The sequence below is a fragment of the Pipistrellus hanaki genome (assembly GCF_964339955.1).
Source record: "Pipistrellus hanaki genome assembly, chromosome: 3".
In the NCBI taxonomy this organism is placed as follows: domain Eukaryota; kingdom Metazoa; phylum Chordata; class Mammalia; order Chiroptera; family Vespertilionidae; genus Pipistrellus; species Pipistrellus hanaki.
The window spans coordinates 130081321-130104025 of NC_140505.1; the positions used below are offsets into that span (position 1 = coordinate 130081321).

At 39.5% G+C, this 22705-nt stretch overlaps 1 protein-coding gene across 4 annotated transcripts in view; it reads right to left on the reverse strand.

Annotated features, from left to right (window-relative positions):
* The window catches only part of CPSF6 (cleavage and polyadenylation specific factor 6), a 35178-nt gene extending 15235 nt beyond the window's left edge, over positions 1-19943 (reverse strand). For 2 of the 4 annotated variants that reach the window (XM_084878896.1, XM_084878895.1), the window contains exons 1-8: positions 19799-19943; positions 10613-10822; positions 7968-8071; positions 4150-4295; positions 3069-3242; positions 2829-2939; positions 1888-2392; positions 464-579 (exon numbers count right to left, since the gene is read on the reverse strand). In XM_084878896.1, coding sequence (XP_084735022.1) covers positions 464-579; positions 1888-2392; positions 2829-2939; positions 3069-3242; positions 4150-4295; positions 7968-8071; positions 10613-10822; positions 19799-19858 — 1426 coding nt within the window. In that variant the 5' untranslated portion in view covers positions 19859-19943. The remainder of the gene's footprint in view (positions 1-463; positions 580-1887; positions 2393-2828; positions 2940-3068; positions 3243-4149; positions 4296-7967; positions 8072-10612; positions 10823-19798) is intronic. The other 2 variants (XM_084878898.1, XM_084878897.1) reach the window with 1 other exon arrangement.
* Between the last annotated feature and the right edge of the window lie 2762 nt (positions 19944-22705).

Genomic DNA, 22705 nt, shown 5'->3' on the forward strand with positions numbered 1-22705 from the left:
TGGCGGGGGCTGAGGGACCCTGGAGGCAGGCGCAGAGAGCAGCTGGGCCACCTGGGAGCAAGCCCAGCCTTGCTGTGCACCTGTTACCCAGGTGGGACTGAGTGCCACCATCTTCAAGGGCATGGCAATTAGCACATTCCCTACTTATTAGCTGTGGGTGCCGCCATCTTTGAGGTGGGACAGTCAATTAGCATATTCCCTCCTTATTTCCTCTTTTATTAGATAGGATAATAAATGAGTGGCCCTAAGGTGCCTCAGTCATTAAATGTCAGGGTTAAGATTTAGCCCTACATCTAAAAATTTTAAATTAGGGGCTTTTCCATTACACTGTGACACACAGCTTTGTTCTATATCTTTTAAATAAAGGACCGACAATAATTTGAGAATATATAAATAACTACTATACATAAATGGTCATTCTTAATAACATAAATAAGTATAATACAGAAAGAAATACACAAACCAGCACTGGCATCAGACACAGCTCTTGAAATAGCACTGCTTGAGATTGCCCTATTTCTATTCATGATTTCTTCAAACTCAGCTTCACTCAGTGGAGTTCTTGCTGTATCCATTTCCCTATAAAATCAGAATAAACCTTAACTCATACACAACACATTTCTAACTTAGTCTCAATAGTATATTAAGCAATTTATATTGGTTGTTTTTGAGAAGTGCCTTTAAGCTAGTATTTATTTTTCAAATTGAAGCATGCTATTTTCTCCTACTAAGAAAGCCAATCTAATAAGCAAAGTTATCTAATATCACGATCTTACAGATGAAATGAAGTAGCAGCTTAGAAATCTTGTGTTTCTGAAGGCCAGAAATGATATTTTTACATATCTACAATATGACATTTTTAATTCTCACAAAAACAGGTAAGAAATTTTTTGATGAATACACACACAAAATGTTGAGTGCAAAAAATATAGCCTACACAATCAAGGACAGGAATTCGGTTTCATTACGTTTAGATACTCCAGGCAGAGGGTCCAACTCACAACTGAAGGATAATAAATGTCTGATTAACAGAATTTCAGGACAGACAAGACTATAGACTATGCTGTTTGCCACTAAATCCTAGAAAAGTATCTGGAAAATAAAAGATACTCAGTGCAAATATTGGTTAGAAATAATGAGTAGTATTTTCTAAAGCTTGACAACTTTGAAAATTGTACATGAAGCCCTAGCCAGCGTGGCTGTTAGTTGAGCATTGTCCCATGCATTGAGAGGTCACCGTTTCAATTCCAGTTAGGACATATGCTCGAGCTACGGGCTCGATCCCCACTAGGGGGTGTGCAAGAGGCAGCCAATTGATGAGTGATATTTCTCTTTCATCAATGTTTCTATCACTCTCAATCTCTCTCTCCCTACACTTCTCTCTTAAAAAACAAAAATCAATAAAAACATATTTAAAAATATATATGGCCCTAGCTGGTTTGGCTCAGGATAGAGCATCGGCCTGTAGACTGAAGGGTCCCAGGTTCAATTCCAGTCAAGGGCACATGCCTGGCTTGAGGGCTCAATCCCCAGTAGGGGGTGTGCAGGAGGCAGCCAATCAATGATTCTTTCTCATCATTGATGTTTAACTCTCCCTTCCTCTCTATTATATATATATATATATATGAAGGAAATTAATCTCCAAGGATTTAGTAACCTGCCCTAAATTACATGGCTATGCAAGTAGCAGAGCTGGATTATTCCCAACCCTGTTCTGTGTATCTTTTTACCATACCATACCACCTTTTCTATAATAATAAGAGAAAATAACACAGAAAATTAAGTACTTGGGGAAAGGCAATAACGTTTTTAAAAACTTCAATGATGAAACATAGAATATCTTTTACCAAATACCAAGTCTACATTCAAAGATACATACTAACTTACCTTCCAGGAGGCCCATAGTCACCCCTATCATATGGCGGAGGTCGGCCATATGGATCTGTTGGTGGTGGACCACGACTATCTGATGTAGGCATGCCGCTGTTAGTTGGTGGAGGAAAGAAAGCTGGGTTCACATGTGGAGCAGGCGGTGGGGCCCCTGGAGGTGGTCCAGGAAGATGCGGAGGAGGAGCAAGTGTAAGGGGTGGCCCAAGAGGACCAGGTGGACGAGGTGGAAAGGGACCTGGAGGTGGAGGTGGTCCCTGTTGTGGAGGTGGTGGACCAGGAGGGGGGCCGTAGCCTGGAACCGGAGGTGGAGGACCAGGAGGAAGCGGACCCAAAGGAGGCTGCCCAAAAGGTTGTCCAGGAAAAAGAACTGGCGGTGGAGGGCGATCTCCTCGGTTAGGAGGCCCAGCTAAAGGAGGAGGCAGAACCTGACCAGGTGGAGGTGGACCTGGTGGACCAGGCGGGCCTGGAGGACCTAAGGGTGGACGAGGTGGAGTCTGTCCAGCTATAAAGGGGAGAGAGAGAGAAAGAAAAAACACACTTCAATAAAGTATTTTAACTTTCATGCCAAGATTATACTTTTAAAGCATAACTCATAGACCAAGATTCTTTCTCGTTAAATAAAACCCATATGGTAAATGCTATACTAACAACTACAAAGATAAAGTATATCCTTACAAATTTAACTTCCTTAATTTATGCTTAAGAAAATTTATTAAAAACTTTATACTAAAGATAATTATACTTAGCGATAGTTTCCATCTTTCAGCATACACACATTTCTCACATTGAAATCACCCACCTTATATTCTACTCTGATGCCAAGCTAGAAAGTGAAACAAGGAAAAATTGTCTTGAAAGAATTTTTTAAGAGGTAAGAAAATAAGACGGATGTAAATATTCTATATATAAGTCAAGCAAGTTTGGAGAAAAATAAAGACCTTTTAGGCCAAAAATGGGTATTTCCTCTATGCTGTGCCCCATATGCCATGGAATCCTAGTTTCCAGGAACAAAGGCCGAGTTCCTTTAACAAGATGCTTGATCAAATTTCCTGGATTCCAAAAATAGCATAACAAGGAGAGTAAGTCACATCAATAATGCATTACTTGAAAAGAGAGAAAAGGAAAAGAGGTATTAGATAGACACATTTTACACATGGTAATTTTTTAAAAATTTTTACCTGGAAAAGGTGGGGGTGGACCTCCTGGTCCTGCTGGCCCAGGAAATCTGTCCCCACCGGGAACAGCCCCTGGAAAACGGCCCCGTCCTCTACCACCTTGTGGAAATGCTGCACGTGAACTGCCTCCTGGAGGACCAGCTTTACCTTCCCCAGACATTTGTCCTGATTGTGTAGCTGCAAATATCCAAATACTCATAAATAGCACTTATTAAAATAGTTCTCTGAAATGTAACCATTATTATTAGAAACAACATTTCAAAGATCATTTATACTATACACTAATTTGCAGATGCCATGGGCCTTTCCAAACTACTTGAAAAGTATTGATTAGGGAAACATTCACATTTATTTATGTTCTTTTGAAGTCTCAAAATATTCAGGTACATATGCATTTCCAATAAATAAATATGAGTTACTTTCAAAATACAGTACTCTCTGCAGCAGCCAAGACCAAATTCTCCAATAGAAATCTGAATTTCATTAAGCATAAATCATCTAAATTTTGTAACATTCTCTTGTTAATTAAGCCTTGAGTGCTAAAACATTAAAAAAAAAATACCAACCACTTGAATTTCTGTTTAATACATAATCATCATCTTATCTCTTTAAGTGATAGCATTCATAAGTGGGCAATGGCAAATCTTTTCTATAGTCACTTTACCAAGTGGTGAAAGGTCTTGGTGCCAAGCAGAAATCAACGAATATTTTCTGGTTATCAGTGGTTTCTCCACCACCATAACACACATCCACATAAGTTTCCTTCAATCTAAGGATTAGAATGTAGTTTCTTCCTTTCTCTAGGATGGGAATGACAGGACAAGAATGGCAGGGCTACAGAACTTGCACACTGTTGAATAATATTGGGTTTGTGACACCTAGAGAAAAATGCGAGTAGGTTTCCAGTATACAGGATCACAGTCATAACCAGTAATTAAATCAAATGCAAAGTATGGACTTTCTAAAATGGATTCTCCAACAAACTAAATATTAAGGTGACTTTCCTAGAATAATATATAATAAATGCTAGCAACAATGATAAAAATATACATCTTTTAATAAAAGCCTCAGAGGAATTGCTTACTTTTCCTGGACTGCATTTCAAATTGACTCAGGAACTGTTTATTGCATGGAGTTACAACAGGATTCTGACCATGAAGTTCTCTTTTAGGCAACAAATCCATTAACTTTTTTGAAGATGCTTCAGATCCAACACCAACAAGGGCAAACCTAAAAGATGTTTAAGGGGATGGAAATAGAAAGTGAGTAGAGATTAATGTTACTATTATTAAAAAGAAAATAGCCTAAACCCCATTTAATCTAAGAAAACAAAATACTTGTTAAAATTATACAAGTTCAACTTTCATCTTTAACTTTTTAAATAACATAATAACAATTCACTCATTTAGTGTACAGTTCAGTGATTTTTAGCACATTCCCAGTTTTTCAACCATCAACACAATCAGTTTTAAAACATTTCACCACACCAACATAGAACTTCATACCCATTTCCTCTCATTGCCCAACCCTAAGCAACCTCTAATCCACTTTCTTTATGGATTTGCCTATTTTAGACATTTCATATAAATGGAATCATATAATATTTAGTCTTTGTGACTGGCTTCCTTCACTTAGCATGTTTTCAAGGTTTATGCATGCTCTAGTATAAGGAATTAAGTCTGGACAGATTACCCAGACTTAATTTCTTTTTATGGCTGAATAATATTCCATTATATGGATTCTAAACACATTTAAAAAATCCATTCATTGATGGACATTTGAGTTGTTTCCACTTTTTGGTTACTGTGAATAATGACACTACAAAAATATGCTCAACATCATTAACTGTCAGGGAAATGTAAATCAAAAACACAGTAAGATACCGTTCCGCACCCACTAGGGTAGTTTCTTTTTTAAAATATATTTTTATTGATTTCAGAAAAAAAGGGAGAAGGAAAGATAGAAACATCAAGGACAAGAGAGAATCATTGATTGGCTGCCTCTTGCACACCCCATACCAGAGATCAAGCTATACAAACCAGGCAAGTGCCCTGATCGGGAATCAAACTGTGACCTCCTGGTTCATAGGTCAATATTCAACCACTAAGCCATACCAGCTGGGCCCCACTAGACTAGCTTTAATAAAAAAGACAATTAACAAATATTGGTGAGGATGAGAAACTGAAACCTTCATACACTGCTGATAGGAATGTAATATGGCACAGCCACTTTGACAATCAGGCAGTTTCTCAAAAAATTAAATGTAGTTAACAATAATCCAATAATTCCTATATATATGCTGAAGAATTGAAAATATATGTTCACACAAAGTTGGCACATGAATATTCATAGGGGCATTATTCACAATTAGCAAAAGTAGAAACAACCCAATATCCACTGAGTAAATAAAGAGGGTACATCTATTTAATAAAATATGTGGCCATGAAAATCTATACTAATAAAAGCCTAGGTGGCCCTCGCGCGTGTTTCACAAGATGGCCATGTGCACAGCAGAGGCGGGGCCCAGAGGCAGCTCCCTGCAGTGAGGTCTGGGGGTCCCGAGCTCCACGTGGCGCAGAGAGGCTAGTCCCAGAGTCTATACCATCTTGCACAAAGGACAGTTGTGGGCAATCAGGCCATTAAGGGAGAGGTTAGGGGGCGATCAAGCTGGCAGGCAGATGAGCAGTTAGGAGCCAGTGGTCCCCAATTGTGAGAGGGATGTCTCAGGCCTAAACCGGCAGTTGGACATCCCCCAAGAGGTCCCAGGGTGCAGGCTGGGCTGAGGGACAACCCCCCTGCCCCCGTACATGAATTTCATGCACCAGGCCACTAGTAATTAAATATGGATACATGCTACACCATGGATGAACCTTGAAAGCCTTGTGCTAAATGAAAGAAGTCAGTCACATGGGACCACTTATTGTATGATTCCATTCATATAGAATGTTCAGAATAAGCCAATCCATAGAGATAGATAGCTAATGGATATGAGATTTCTTTTTGGGGGTGATGAAATGTTCTGGAATGAAACAGTGGTAACAACTTTGTAATATACTAAAAAAAACAACACTGAACACTTTAAAATTGTGAATTTTTTGGTATGTGAATTACATTGCAGTTTAAAAAAATTTTAAACAAAAAAAGATCAACAATTTTGCACAGCTATAGGATATTCTAAATTATCAGGACTTTCAGGAGCTTAGAACCCTTTTCTCACTAATATTCAAAATAGTTGTTAACTAGAACCACTATTCCAGTTTTTTTGTTGTAAAAAATTCTGCTATTGTGAGTTAAAATTAAATTTAGCAAAAATTTAATGAATTCATTAATTTAACATCTATTTATTGAGCAATACACCAACTCCTACATACCAGGCACCATCCCTAAGGCTAGGGATACAAGAGTTAACTAAAACAAAATCTCTGCTTGCATGGAGCTTATAATGTAGTGGGAACAGGGCAATAAGCAAGTAAAAATACACCAGTAACAGAAAAAATAAATAAGACAGGAAAAGTGATGGAAAGAGAAGGTGCTATTTTGCACAAGATGGTCAGGAAAAGAACTCTTTAAAACAGAGTTCAGAAGGAAATTAGATCCATGTGAACACTGGGGGGAAAAGTAAACCAGAAGAGGAAGCACCTAGTGTAAGGTCCTAAGTAGGAATGTATTTGAGGAACAACAAACAGTCTAATATGGCTGTAACAACAGCATAATAAAGTAAAAAATGGTTAAGAGATGTCAGAGAGGTTGTGGGGAAACAGATCACATATAATTTGTAGGCCATAGTAAATATTCTGGTTTTCACTGTGAGATAGAAGCCATTAGAAGATTCTGAACAAACTAATATTGCTGTCACTTTTTTACAACTTCTACTATGTGTATATACTTTAGGAGATTAGAGTGAAAGCAGAAACACCTAGTAGGCAGCTACTGCAAAAATTCAGAAGGTAGTTTTATATAGAATGATTCTTGCTGTAACATAGTTATAATAGGCAAAAACTGGAAACAACCGAAATGACCAAAATAAGAATGGTTAAATTACAGAAGCATACAAGGAATGATGAAAAGAATTAGACATTAGAAGAGAATATGTACTTATTGATACTTGTTTTACTCCTTGTATCAAGCATGTTATAAAACACATGAATTGTAACCTATGTTTTTAGGGTTTTGTTTTTGGTTTTTTTGTTGTTGTTGTTTTTTGTTTGTTTGTTTTTTCAGTAAAAACACAAAGCACTATGAAGAAACCTGAAAGTATAGTCACTTAAATGTTAAGAGTGATAATCTATGGATGGTTAGATTATGGCTTTCATTAAATTTTGAATATGTGGCCCTTAACCGGTTTGGCTCAGTGGATAGAACGTCGGCATGCGGACTGAAGGGTCCCAGGTTTAATTCCAATCAAGGGCATGGACCTTGGTGGCGGACACATCCCCAGTGGGGGATGTGCAGGAGGCAGCTGATCAATGTTTCTCTCTCATCGATGTTTCTAACTCTTTATCTCTCCCCCATCCTCTCTGTAAAAAAAAAAAAATCAATAAAATATATTTTAAAAATAAGTAAATAAAGCAAAACATCCTTCTATTGCCCATCTCCTTGACCCTTTAATCCCAGGGATAGTAAGGTTTCTTTAAACTGTCATCTCAATAATTTCAGCCATAGATGGAGAAAACTTAGGAAAATTAAAGAATAGACACAATCTGTCCACACTTGCAATCTGTCCACTAGTTTTAGTGAGCTGGATCACAGGACAAATGAAGTACAAATCTTTTCCCAAGAACCTCCTGCCAATGTGGATAACACAGCATCCTACACATGTGAACAGTAAGCATTAACTTGAAGGAAACTTAACATCAAAACTGAATCACTAGCTACTAACTAACTTAGAGGGAAAAATCTTACCCTTTTGACTGGCCATTTGCCCGGTTTTCAAAAAATTTTATCTCCAAAATATCATTTACTCCCAAAGAATGCACTGCTTCAGTTAAGTCTTCATCAGTTGTCCACTGCAAGACATTTCCCCCTCATTAGCCATTAAAACATATCCAAGATTTTGATTGTTTCAATTGTTTAAGGGTAAACTCAAAATAAAGAAAATTAATGCTCAGTTCAAATCTAAATGCAGTTGCTGCAAATCAGTCTTCAGTGTTTAAGTAGCACAAAAAGTACCTGAGGGCAAAATGCATTTCTTGATAATTTTCAGAAATTAAGAATATACAAATCTTCAGAGATAGGATAGTGGGTTGTTGTTTTAATCTTAAAAAGTTTCTGGTCTTTTCCAACATTAAACTGCAAAAATTTTAAATAAAATTAGTATCACTTGTCACTTCCTCTCCTTAAAGGCAACCATGAAGACAAAAAGAAAAAAATAACATGTACTGAGTCCCTGACGTGTACTTTATATCAAATATTTAGCTCTTAAACAGTCTTACAAGTCCTATTATTATTATTATTATTATTATTCCCATTTCACATAAGATGAAAGAGAGGTTAACAAGCTCGCCTAATATCACAAAACTAATAGATGGAGGAGTCCAGATTCAAAGACTTAATTATCAACCACTCTCCATTACTATACTGTTACTGTCTCCAATCTTATAAAACTTCTCAGATTGGGTGGTAGATCAATCAATTTGTGTGTTTTAATGTAAAAATTTTAAAAGAAAATACTATTTAGGAAGTTGAAGAGTGACAAGTATTTTTTTTTTATTTGAATTTATTGGGGTGGTATTGGTTAATAAAATTATACAGGTTTCAAATGTACAATTCTGTAATACATCATCTGTATATTGCAATGATTTTCAACCTTTTTCATCTCAAAAACTACCAAAATTCTATAGCACACCAAAATATATGCTTTCTTCTGATCTGTCAAAAAGGGATTATTTTTTGGGTTATTCGCACCAGATGGCTATTGTTGTGTTGGCTGTTGTCTTTGTCATATCTTTCCTTTGACAAAGTCAAGTTTCCTTCTGTGGAGCGAAAACTTTTGATTTCTAGACTATTTTTTAAACTTTCCAGTACATGTAATATACGTTTCAAAGTAGAGATAAAAATTCTATAGGATTGCTCTAGCATTTAAAATTTAATGCTAATAAAATTATAACTAGCTACATTAAACATCCAGTTAATAAAACTCCCAACCGCTAATTTTAAAGTCCCATAAATGCAAATTAAGATACAATGTATATATAGCAGTATTTCCATAAATCAGATTAAAAATTTAAGAGCAGCCCTGGCCAATTTGGCTAAGTGGATAGAGCGATCAGTGGATAGATAAAGCATCGGCCTGCAGACCAGTCCTGGGTTGAATTCCGGTCAAGGGTATGTACTTTGGTTGCAGCCCTGGTAGGGGCTTGCTCGTGCAGGAGGTACGGTAACCGATCGATGTTTCTCTCACATTAATATTTGTCTTTCCCTCTCTCTTCCACGCTCTAAAAAAAAAAAAAAAAAAAAATCAATGGAGCCCTAACTGGTTTGGCTCAGTGGATAAAGTGTCAGCCTACAGACTCAAGGGTCCCAGATTCGATTCTGGTCAAGGGCATGTACCTTGGTTGTGGCCACATCCCTAGTAAGGGGTGTACAGGAGGCAGCTGACTGATGTTTCTCTCTCATTGATGTTTCTAACTCTCCCTATCTCTTGCTCTCTATAAATAATCAATAAAATATACTTTAAAAAATTTTTTTAAATTAAAAATCAATAGAAAAATATCCTGTGAGGATTTTTTTAAAAGGTAATAAAATAAATTGTACTTCTATATACTAGCAACCAGCAACTGGAAATTACACATTAAAAAAAAAATTTAAGATCAGAATTTAGCATGCTCCCCCCTTCTGTGAGTATGCCAGCATTTTCCCCTTCCCTCTTCTTCCTCCACAGGTTACTAAATTCTACAAGACCTAAACTCTAAGAGACGCCCCCCACCCCAAGTCTTGCAACCATGGGAACAAAGGGCAGTTTATCAGCTCGTCCAGTAGCCCCCTGAACATGTCCCCAAAGCCCCTTTTCCTGACTTCTCAATGAACCAAAGCAGCCCATCCTAGGTTCTCTCCTGTTGCTTCTTCTATCCTAAGCACCTTCTTGATTCCATCCCCAGCTTTGATAAATGTACTCAAAAAAAAAAAAAAAAAAAAAAAGAGCAGAAATTAAAACTCTGCAAGTTTGTAACAGGAATCAGATAATGAAAACTTTAAAACCAGGAGTCATACTGTGTCTCTCTCTTGCAGTTCTGAATCCTGGTTTTAGCCCTTATGTAGATATTTTTCCTTTGTATTGTAAAATTGAGATAGCTGAAATCTAGGAATAGGTAAAAAGAATAACTGATTAGAAGACAAAATCATTGAACTATATTTAATTGGAATGTCTACCAAAATAAGTTTAATGACTACAAAATTAAAAACTAGAAGATCTGGAATTTGTTTTAAAGGTACTATTATTGTCCTCCTCATTGCATAAGCAAGCATATAGAAAATTCAATTTAGTAACTTCAAAGTTAACTGCTAGAATAACTCAAACTCAATTACCAATTCATATGACGTTTACTTACCCACGTTAGATTTCCAATGTATAATGCAATCCTCTTTCCCGTATATGTATAGACAACATTTGGTGCTGCTCCTTTACCCACATCATCACCAACAGTTGGTGGGAGAGTATCCATGTAATCCCGGTCTTCTGGGGCATCTCCATTATTTGCGGATGGAGAGATGACATCATCATACAAATCTATCTGATCATGCCCACCATATTCAGCTTCCTGGATACAAAAATAATGCTTGTAAGTCATACAATAGTCAGACTACTACACCAAAGAGATTTAAATACAAATTCATATAACTATTAATTTTTTAAAAAACACACAATTTAATTTAACTATTTGTTTTTAAAGTTCTAGATCAAAAAAAAGGAAAAGACCAAAAATATCAGCAAAAATCTTCTCTCACTTTATGCCACGCATTTGTTTTTTAATTTATTGATTTCCATTTATTTATGCATTCATTGATTGCTCCTAGTATGTGTCCTGACCGGGGAGTGAACCCACAACCTTGGACAGAGAACTAAGCTACCCAGCCAGGGCCAAACTTGTATTCTTAAACAGTACCTATAAAGTAAATGTCTATACAGTAAAAGTTATTTTTCCACTATTTATTATAACATAGAAAATAATGTTCCTCTGGGAAAAGAATGACATGGACTCAAAGTACTAATGTAAAAGTTTCCTTGAAAGTAAAATACTCTTTAAGTGAAAGTAATAATACATGAATTAATACAAATAGATGAGCTTTTTTAAAAAATTAACACAAAAAAGACAAAAAAAATTGACACAAAAATCAGAATTACAAATATTTAACTGGAAAAAAAATACAACTATTCTTTTCTATGGCATTCAAGATCTTTTTTCCTAGCCCTGTGAAATCTATTAGTTTTTTGGGGGAAAGCTTAGACAGCTAAGCATAGGTAATGATGAAACATGGGTATGTAAATAATTCGGAAAATTATAACAAATGAACAAGGGAAAGATAAACAATACATAGAGACAACTAAAACTATTCAAATTAGTGTCTAGCAATAGTTTTATTATTCTCAGTAAACAAGGAGTTAATGCTTACCCAACTTGTTAGATTATCTAGTCCAGTGACTGTCAAGCTATGCCTCGACCCTTTAAATACAGGTTCCTTCTGTTGTGGTGACACCCAACCATAAAGTTATTTTTGTTGCTACTTCGTAACTGTAATTTTGTTACTGTTAATGAATTGTAATGTAAATATCTGTGTTTTCTGATGGTCTTAGGCTCTACAGCAGCGACGAAGTAGCAAGGAAAATAATTTTATGGTTGGGGGTCACAACTCGAGAACTGTATTAAAGGGTCAAGGCATTAGAAAGCTTGAGAACCACTGATCTAGTCAATTAGCAAGAGAAAATGGACCTATGAAAGTTGTCACTAACAGAATTAAAGCAATGCTAGTAGATGCCACTTACATATCTAAATAAGCAAGGAAGAGGGAAAAGAAACATATATAGAGAAAAATGAAAAGGGAGGGTTCAATTTGTAAATAAACACCCCCACCTCTCACCCCAGCCATTAAGTACAGCTATTGGCAGAACACTCAACACCATTTAAAATTGCCTTTGGTTTCCTAGCTGATTTGGCTCAGTGGATAGACAGAATGTCAGCCTGCAGACTGAAGGGTCCCAGGTTCAATTCTAGTCAAGGGCACATGCCCTTGTTGCAGGCTCAATCCCCAGTAGGCGATGTACAGGAAGCAGCTGATCAATGATTCTCATCATTGATGTTTCTATCTCTGCTTTTCCCTTCTTCTCTGAAATCAATAAAAATATACTTAAAAAATAAAATAAAACTGCCTTTGATAACCATTACTGGGCCACAAGCTTAACTAATCTTCATCAGAGGAAAACCTATTTCATCTTTCTTTCTACCAAGTACCTAAAATCAACGTGAACTATTTTATTCTAATGATGTAGATTGCTGCAAAAGTAGGTTTACAGTTGTTTGTATGGAAACTACAGTAATTAATCAATAATAATCCTATATAAAAAAGATATAATATGCAAATGGTCGTTACATAGTGAAGTGTAATGACCAGATCACTGATCAGCAGGAGGTTGGGGCAAGCTACAAGCAGGGCAGCAGAGAGTACAAGGCAGCAAACTAAGGGGGGAAGAGGGAGGAAGGAGCTTCATGAGGGCTGGGCAGCGGGCAGAGAACTACTGGAGGCCAGAGAGTTACTGGAGGGCGGCTGCAAGCTACTGGTGAGCTACTGCTGCATGGTTTCATGCGAGGGACTACTAGTACAAGAATAAAACCTTTTACATACTCACAACTGTAAACCTATTTTGCCACACCCCGTATTTGTTATAACAGTCTATCAGTTATAAAACAAAAAACTCAGATGTAACTCATATCCTCCCTCATTAATAAAATTTATTAAGGATGAACTGTTATACAAATGGCACATTAGAGGAGCAAAGTTTTAGGGACTATTTACATGGATAGAGAATGACCTAGAGAGCATTCATAAAGTGACTGTTAACAGATTAACAAAGTATTGTTATTATAAGCCCTATAGGAACATAGCTATTACTTTGTTGTTCAGAGAAAGCTAGACCAAAACTTTTTTAAAAAGAGAAAAAGAAAACCTAGACAGGGAAATACCATATATACACATAGCCAAAGGGACCTGAAATTTGTCAAGTCTAATCTGCATAACAAAGTTAGCCAATTTACCAATTATTTCCTCTAATCCTTCTAATGTGCACGAATTTGATTCACCAGACCACTAGTATAATAATAGTAATAACAACAGTAATAATAATATTAGTATTATTATTATACAAAGGGAGTTATGTTTGCTCAGCAGAGCCTACAATCACAATATAAGGCCTGAGGGAGAATAGTTTATACTTTCACCAAACATGTTAACACATTTGATTTTTCATTAGTTATAAATCCAGGAAAATATTAACATAAATAAACAATTCCTTACAGGCATAATTGCAGCTACACTAACCTATAGTGAATCACAATCACTATTTTTGTCCTTCCATGAATTCCTACATTGACACCAACCAATTTTCCACATTGATATGATTTCCAATATTTTAGGATCTGCCACTTTGTCTGGTTGGACTGCTTCCAACTGGTTCAAGTATGATGCTAATTGAGACCACGGTCCTGGGGTTCAATTTCCATGTTGACTAGTTAACTTTGCTATTTCGAAGCCACAATCTATACCTCTAGCCCCAAAGGTACACATTTAGATATGGCGAAAAAATACTAGGAATCTAAATACATTTGTCGCTCTTACCAAAATTCAGCTGAAATCACATACTCTTTTTGTAGGATTAGTAATCTTCCTTTTCAGCTTCAGCATCACACTTAACCTCCACTCCACATTAAAAAATAATTCAGAACATAGCCCTGGGTGGTTTTGCTCAGTGGACAGTGTCAATCTGCAGACTGAAGGGTCCCAGGTTCTGGTCAATAGCACATGCCCAGGTTTCAGGCTTGATCCCCAGTGGAGGACATGCAGGAGGCAGCCAATCAATGATTCTCATCATTGATGTTTCTCTCTCTCCCTCTCTGAAATCAATAAACATTAAAAAAAAATAATAATACAGAACATATCCTACTTTTTGTTCCCAGTTTAAAAAGAGGAGAAACAAGCATATTCTGAAATTACGCAAAATGTGCTTCATGGGTCATACCTTAAAGAAAGTGCTGCAAGTCTACTTGATCAAAAAATGCCTTTTACTTTGTCTAAGAGAAATGGTCAACAATGTCAGGTGCTACTTATGCAAAATCTTTTCAATCATCTTTAGAAAATTTTAGTAACATTCAAAAACAAGAAAATATCAACATTACTCCCGATTGTTTGATACCAAATGCTGCCCAATCTTATCTTTTTTTCATAGTAGATAATCACCAATAGAGTTGTGCATTACATATAACTTCCAATAATTAACAGAGCCCCTAGAATTTATTTCAAAAATGCACTAAGCAATTTTTTTTTTTCATTCCCTGCATTCTAAATCACTACAATTCATTCTACCGGCTAGGTATCCTCTCAAGATTTTACACTTCCAAGATTATATTCTATTATATATGATATGTAAGTAGTTATTGCCAAGTCATAACTTAGTAGCCAAAATTTTATTAGTTCCTTTTTAATTATTTTGTGACCATTTTTCATTAGCAGCACCTCCTCCCTCCAAAGTTATTTTTAAAGATATTTCCCTAATCACCTCCCATAAAATCAGTATCAGATATACTGTATATACTGAATACCATTATTTGGATGACCATAGTATAGCTGTGCTATATATAGTAATTATACAGCTAAATTCTTCATTCTTCCTGATAGGACCGAGACTGCTTCTGGTCCTAAAATTGTAGTAATATCATTCCTGCATATGATACTACCAGTAACAGCACAGCAAAGGCCATTTGTTTCAAAGATCCTCCTATTTATTTATTTATTTAAATACATTTTATTGATCTTTTTTTAATATATAGAGAGGAAGAGGGATAGAAAGCTAGAAACATCGATCAACTGCCTCTTGCACACCCCCTATCGGGGATGTGACCGCAAACAAGGTACATGCCCTTAACCAGAATAGAACCCGGGACCTTTCAGTCCGCAGGCTGACACTCTATCCACTGAGCCAAACCGGTTTTGGCAAAGCTCCTCTATTTAAAAGTAAATAAACAAATAAAAGGAATTTAATAGTCATTTTCACTTAGAGAAATATAAGCAGGGAAATTTTATATTTTGCATTTACAAAATGTATTCTAGCTCCCCTAAACACTTCTACCCAAGTTTCTGAATCAATCTCGACCTACCTCATTCTCAACCAACCCTAAACCCTTATCTGAGAGGGTTTTTTATTACATATAAATTTATCAGAAATAAGGTATTACTGATATTTGTCTAATAAACTCATTTTCCAAAACTGGCTAGAGTTAATATACATTATGATTAATCTAGAGCTCCAGTGCACAGATTCATGCATTGGTAGGATTCCTTGGCCTTGCCTGCAGGGATCAAGCTGAAACCGGCTCACCAACTTCCTCCAAGGGGTCCTGGATTGTGAGAGGGCATAGGCCAGAAAGGGTGCAGGCCAGGCAGAGGGACCCTACTGATGCACCATCGGAACTGGGAGGGGAGGGACTGCAGGACGGCTCCAGGGCATGATGGGCCGTCTCACCTAGTCCTGGCCAGCTGAACCCCAGCAGCAAGCTAACCTACCGGTGGGAACATCTTCCCCCTGGTGGTAAGTGCGCATCATAGAGACTGGTCAAATGGTCAAATGGTCAGACACTTAGCATATTAGGCTTTTCTTATATAGGATATAAAGTATAAGGACTCATGAAATAAACCTGACTTCCAAGGATGTCTAGGTCTGTAACATCTAAATGAATTTTTTTCCTGGCCACAACTACCTATGCATATTTTCATTGTAAAGTTGAGTAGTCAGATCAATAACTTAATTCTACCTTAGGAGCTTTTGATCTCCAAATAAGCAAAATACACACTACTTCAATGCATACAATATCAGCTTTCCTCTTCCTTAACAACAATTCTACAGATACAGATATACACATAAAGGAGTGGATTATACAATACACAACCTATCAATGTTACAATTATGTGTGGGTGCCTCTCACCAAACACTAGTGCACTATATCTAAACTTTGTATTCCTCCTTGTTGGCATATAACAAAAACTCAAGAATGTATTTTGAGCAACTGAATTTTTTAAAATTCCATTATTTTAGTCAAAATAGAAGTCCATAATTATTAAATATTAGATAAGCAACACTATATTTGAGTACAAATTCCAGTTTAAATTCAACTGATACACCCTACAGACTAAAACAAAACAACTTTCTTTTCAACACCAAAATCAAATAATGTAGAGGTTTGGAAGTAGTTCAAATTCTCCTTCCACTGGAACAACTGTTCTCAGTTTGGCTATATCCAAAGACCTTCAACTTAAGTACACATAAAGAATAGCCCAGTCCCTTGTGCCTTCTCCCATTCAACTTTATTCTTTATTCTAAATTCTTCTGGTGAAGAAAGGGACTTTACTATAGTTTTATTTATTCTTACCCTATTTCCAATTTGAAGTTTCTTCTAAGACAGTTAACATTTAATACTTTATGAAATAGGTTTATTCAGTGTTTTTCCAAAATACACATTAAGAAAAAAAAGTGCTTCATAAAAGTATGACTATTTAAAATGCAAGAAATAGGAAATACATAGACTATGAAGAACTTCAAAGTACACAAATTCAATGAAAACTGCAGCTCCCATTAAAGAACAAAGATTTATAAATGTTTACAGCAGTTTAAAAGCTAAAATAGTCAAGACTGTTTATTCTTAGTAAAATATTTTCCTCAACTACAACAAAAAAATGATAGTTTATTTCAGCAACCAATACAAATAATGGCACTAGCTAATGATATAGTGGCAAAATAACTAAATCAGTAGTGATTTTGTAGTTGCCTCTAATTCTGGTAAAATTACAGGACAAAAAAAAGTCAATAATACTAACATTTTAAAAAACAGAATGAACGTTGCAAAACAACTATCCTTTGTGGCTTCGATTTAATACCTTTCATCAATTCAAAAATATAGCTACTTTACTGATAAAATTACACAACTATGTGTGAGATAAAATGCTGTAGGTACAAGTCAAAAGTTACACTTTAAAAAGATTACTATAAAATAGTCCCACATCAGGGCCACAAAATTTAATCTCTTCTTACCTCCTGCTGTCAACAGTAGTTACAGCAGAGATAAACAAGTATCACTTCATCCAGCTATATTAAGAGAAATGTCCATAATCATATTAAGTCTGTAAATGCCTAAAATATTTCTCAAAGAGATCCTGAAGAAAGCTCAACTTCTAAAGGGAGAAACATCAATGATAAAAATCATTGATGGGCTGCCTCTTGCACGCCCCCAACAGGGGATCCAACTGGCGACCTCTTGGCAATGCTCAACCACTCAGTCGATCCAGGTGGGACAAATGTATACTCTTGTAAGAAAAGCTAATAAAGATAGTCTTGAACACTTGTAAGTATTGTTCCTTACTTGTAAGTATGGCCCGCTTTGGGATGAAATTATAAAGGGGGGAGGGGGGGAAATTCCTGGGGATCTTTATCTAATTACCTTAAAAGTATTAGGTCTGACTATGTAGCACTCAAGATAATAGTCACTGACAACTAAGGCATCATATATTCAAAATTTAAGCACACAAAAAGAACAATTTTAAAACTTAAAGTTTGATTACAATGGTTTACATTTAAGCATATCCAGTTTTAACATAGTAGGAAACATTTAAAGCTAACTGAACATTGTTTTCCTAATATTGAAACCGGGGGCACAAAGTCATTCCTGAAAAAAACAGAATGATACAGATTTCTAGCTTTCCCAATTAAAAAAATAAAATAAAATCTTGAGCTCCTATTCACACATAAAATCCCTAATTGGGGAGGGGGGCGGGCGGGAGGGAATCAAACACATTAACCAGTAGAATAATCTTATTAAGTTTCTCATACAGACTTGGAAAAACATAAAAATAAAGCTTTTAGATACACTGCAGTTAGGCACAACTTGATTATTTTTAAACGTATTACTACAGCGTGCTCCCGCATTCCTTTATCCCTTCCTCTTCTTCCCTCGAAGGCCTGCCTTTCCTACATTCCAAGGGATCCCACCAGACTTGCAACTAAAGGGGCAGTGCATCTCGTCCAGGGCTAATAACCCCCGACCCTGTCCTTCAAGGCACCCTCCCTTTCCTGACTTCTCAGTGAGGCACAGCAGCCCGCCTAGGCTCTCTCCTGTTGCTTCCTCTACCCTTAAACCACCTTGCATCCCTGGCCCCAGCTCTAATAACGTACTCCCAAAAACCAATAAAAAAAAAAAAAAAAAAAAGAGTGTGTTACTACATAAAAGGCGGTGAAGACTGCACAGCAGGCCCAGAGTCCCAACGGCACCACTCTTCATAACAAACGAGATCTTCTGCAAGGATGCCCAGCACCGGGCATCCTGCATCCGCAGCCAGCTCCAGGCCCACGGCGGCCTGCGAGGGACCGGGGAAAGCCTGTGTCCTCACTTTCTCCAACGCTTCAAAACATGCAGCATGTCTCTCGGGGGACATGTAGCATTTTGCTTTGGGAAACAAACAAACAGGTCGTGTCTACAATCCCTCTATTTTTTTAAACAGTATCTTCAGGATTTCAGGGGAACGTTTTTTTTTTTTATCACTCCTCTGATCTCTTGGTGAGCTACCATCTTTTTTTTGTTTGTTTGTTTGTTCCATCCAACCATCCCCGCTTCCAAGTCTTCCTTTTGGCCCCAGACCACCCATCTTTCCAGATAATTTTCACCGAAAAGGCCACCACGAACAGCCGGGGCCGCAAGCCCTCGACCACCACGGCGACGCCAGGGCACCGACGTTTTTTGTTTGTTTTTTTTTTAACACGATCCACGGGTCCAAAAGTCAAAGGACTTGTTGCAAACGCGCCCACACCCCCGCCGCCGCCGCCATGTGTGAGAGGAGGAGGAGGGAAGCGCCCCGCCGACAGCCGCCGCCAACGCGCGGGGAGAGCCCGGGCAGCCCGGCGCGCGGGATACAAAGGGCGGTGAACGCGGCCTTCCATGAGGCGGCCGCCCGCGGCCGGGAGACAAAATGGAGCGAAGAGAGGAATCGGAGCCCGAGCGGCGCGGCCGGGGAGGGGGCGGCGGCGGGCGGCGCGCGCCTCGCCGGGCTTCCTCCTCCTCGGCCCCGCGGCCGGGGAGGGGGCGCGGCGGCGGCGGCCCGCTCTCCGCGCCGCACGCACACGCGGCCCCCGGCCCGGGCCTAGCGCGGCGGGAAGCGCCCGCCGGCCGCCGCCGCCAACAATGGGGAGGGAGCGAGGCGGCGGCGGCGCGGGGGGAGGAGCCAGAGGCGGCAGCCTTTGCGGCCCGCGGCCGCGCTCGGGGCCCCCGCGGCGGGTCGCGCTGCCCGCGGCCCCGCGAAACGACGCGGTAGAACGAGGGGCGAGGGGGGTCGTGGCGCCGGGGTCGGGGCACGGCCCACGGCGGCAAACGCGCACGGGCTGCAGCGGCGCAGGCTCAGCAGCCCGCGGCGGGCCCAGGGGCCTGCGTCTCTCGGGCCGCAGCGCCGCCCGCTCCGGCGGCCTGGGCCCCGGGGCCCTCACGAACCTGGTTGAACTCTTCGCCTACATCCGCGTAAATGTCTATGTGGTCCACACCGTCCGCCATCTTCCCTGGGCCTCGGCCGCCGCCGCCGCCTCCTGCAGGTCCGCCCGCAGCGGCAGCAGCAGCCGAACTAGCGGCGGGGGCGGGGCGATACGTCACTTCCGCGGCGGCGGGGGGCGGGGCCGGGACGGCGCCTCCGCGGGCGGCGGGAGCGGCCAGCCGGGTCCCTGGGGCCGGAGGCGGTTTCTTTTGTGTCTTCGTGAGGCTCCGGGGACGGAGGGAGCCCGGGCAGCCTTCGGAGGCGGCGTTTCCTCGCACACGCCGCCGGTTTTGCCGTACTCAGCCGCTCGGTGCTTCCTAACGCCTGTCACAGCCGGGGCCTCTGGAGGGGCGGGAGCTGTCTGCCCGCGACGACGAAATGCAACGCGAAGCCCAGGATCGTCAGCGCCAGAAGCGCGGGAACAGGGTCCTGCCCCTGCACGCTCCTCGCTCAGACCCGCCGCGTTTCATTTGACCCGTAAACCCTGGGTCCCCGCGGACGGTCGTTATCTTTGAGTGTTTGCATGCTATTTAGGTGATTTGCATTGCATTCATGTTTCCGGCTCCATCTCCTGCCACGAGTCGTCTTCTTTCATCTCTTCTTCCCTCCGTACACAGCCCTGCTTTTCTTTTTTCCTGGCTGGATCCGCAATGGTTTTTCTCGAAAACAGTCCAGGTGCCTCCGACCTGAATGCAGGCATCCGAGAGCCCACCCACCCGACATGGTGGAGGCATCCTGAGGCTGGGGGGCTTCTCCCTGGAATCCTAGAATGCCCCTTCCCCTGCGGGGCGGGGTGGGAGGAGGGACGGGAATAACGAGGAAAAGGGTGTTATTAGGTCCACACATCTCAATTTACTGATGGGGGAGAGGAGGCCTATAAAATAGAAGGGATTTGACGTTGTTGTCAATGAAGAAAGCTGTTATCACCAATACTTTATTCAATAATGTTGTCGCCAAAACCGGTTTGGCTCAGTGGATAGAGCGTCGGCCTGCGGACTGAAGAGTCCCAGGTTCGATTCCGGTCAAGTGCATGTACCTTGGTTGTGGGCACATCCCCTGTAGGAGGTGAGCAGGAGCCAGCTGATCCATGTTTCTCTCTGGTCGATGTTTCTAACTATCTCTCTCCTTTCCTCTCTGTAAAAAAATCAATAAAATAGCCGAAACCGGTTTGGCTCAGTGGTAGAGCGTTGGTATGCGGATTTTAAAGGTCCCGGGTTCAATTCCGGTCAAGGGCATGTACCTTGGTTGCGGGCACATCCAAGAGGCAGCTGGTCGATGTTTCTCTCTCATCGACGTTTCTAGCTCTCTATCTCTCTCCCTTCCTCTCTGTAAAAAATCAATAAAATATATTTTTTTAAAAACTCAATAAAATGTATTTTTAAATGTCATTAAAAAAATTAAAAGTTGAGTCCTAAAATAAATAAATAAATATTTTTAAAATGTTGTCACAGTTTGAAACCTTCCCCCATTCTTTATTTCTTTCCCACCAAATTAAAGTGTGTTTCCTAAGAACCCGACTGACCAGAAATCATTCATACAATTGATAAACAAAGCAATATTTGTTCTAGGTATAAGGGAAGTGGGGGGAAGCATGGTTGGAGTCGTAGAAACCAATCTGGTGACCCGGATACAAATTACTCAGACACTTTATCAGCTTTATCAAAGACACTTTAACCTCAGTCAAGTTACCTCATTTCTCTCATGTTCAATATCAGAATCCTTAAAATGGGAGCAATAACATTTACCTCACCAAGGTCAAAGGTTGATGGTAGTTTTAAATGAGGTAGTATGCAAAATTCCCCATCCTTTTCTGCTTCTTGAAAATACTGTGCTGAATTCATTTATTTCCTTGGGGCTTTATGATAAAAGATGTTAATGTGGCCCTAACGGGTTTGGCTCAGTGGATAGAGCGTCTACCTGCAGACTGAAGGGTCCCAGGTTTGATTCCAGTCAAGGGCATGTTCCTTGGTTTCAGGCACATCCCCAGTAGGGGTGTGCAGGAAGCAGCTGACTGATGTTTCTCTCTCATAGATGTTTCTAACTATTCCTCTCTATAAAAAATTTAAAAATGTTTTTTAAAAAAGGTGGTAATGCGCTAGGCACAAAAATGGCCCATTATTGATGGCCATGTGCCAATCATCAGAACCTATGCATATGTTACCTTCAGATGAAAAAGGGATTTTTCGGATCTGATTCGAGGAAAGGAGATTATCCTTGATTTCCTGGTGGGTCCATAGCAGTCACAAGCGAAAGAAAGCTGAAGGGTCAGAGAAGAGGATTTGATAACAGAAACAATTTATATTTTTGTTTTGTTTTTGTTAATCCTCACTTGATATTATTTGATTTTTTTAGAGAGAATTGGAAGGGGAGAGACAGAGACAGAGAGAGAAACATCTGCTAGGAGAGACTCGTGGATACTGATGCCTCCCTCACATAGCCAGACCGCCTAATGCCCTGGACCAGACGGAGCCTGAGGTACTTGCAGAATTTAGCCACTACAGTCTGAACGCCCACACTTTAACCACTGAACAAACGCTAGGGCTATTCTTTTTTTCAGTACACTTAAAAATAATTTCAAGATTCTGACTTCTGTTGTTGCCTTTGAAAAATCAGCTGTTAGTGTGGCTGTTTCTTTGAAGATCATCAGGTTATTTCCCCCCCTAGCTGCTTTTGAGATTTTTTTTTTCTCTTAGAACTTGGTTTTCTGCTCTTTCACTGTTTCTTAATTTATTTTTTAAAATTGATTTTTAGAGAGAAAGGAAGGGAGAGAGAAACATTGATGAGAGCAGAACATCAATCTACTGTGTCCTGTACTCCTCTCCCCTCCACTCTCCAACTAGGGATCAAGCCCAAAACCAGCATATGCCCTG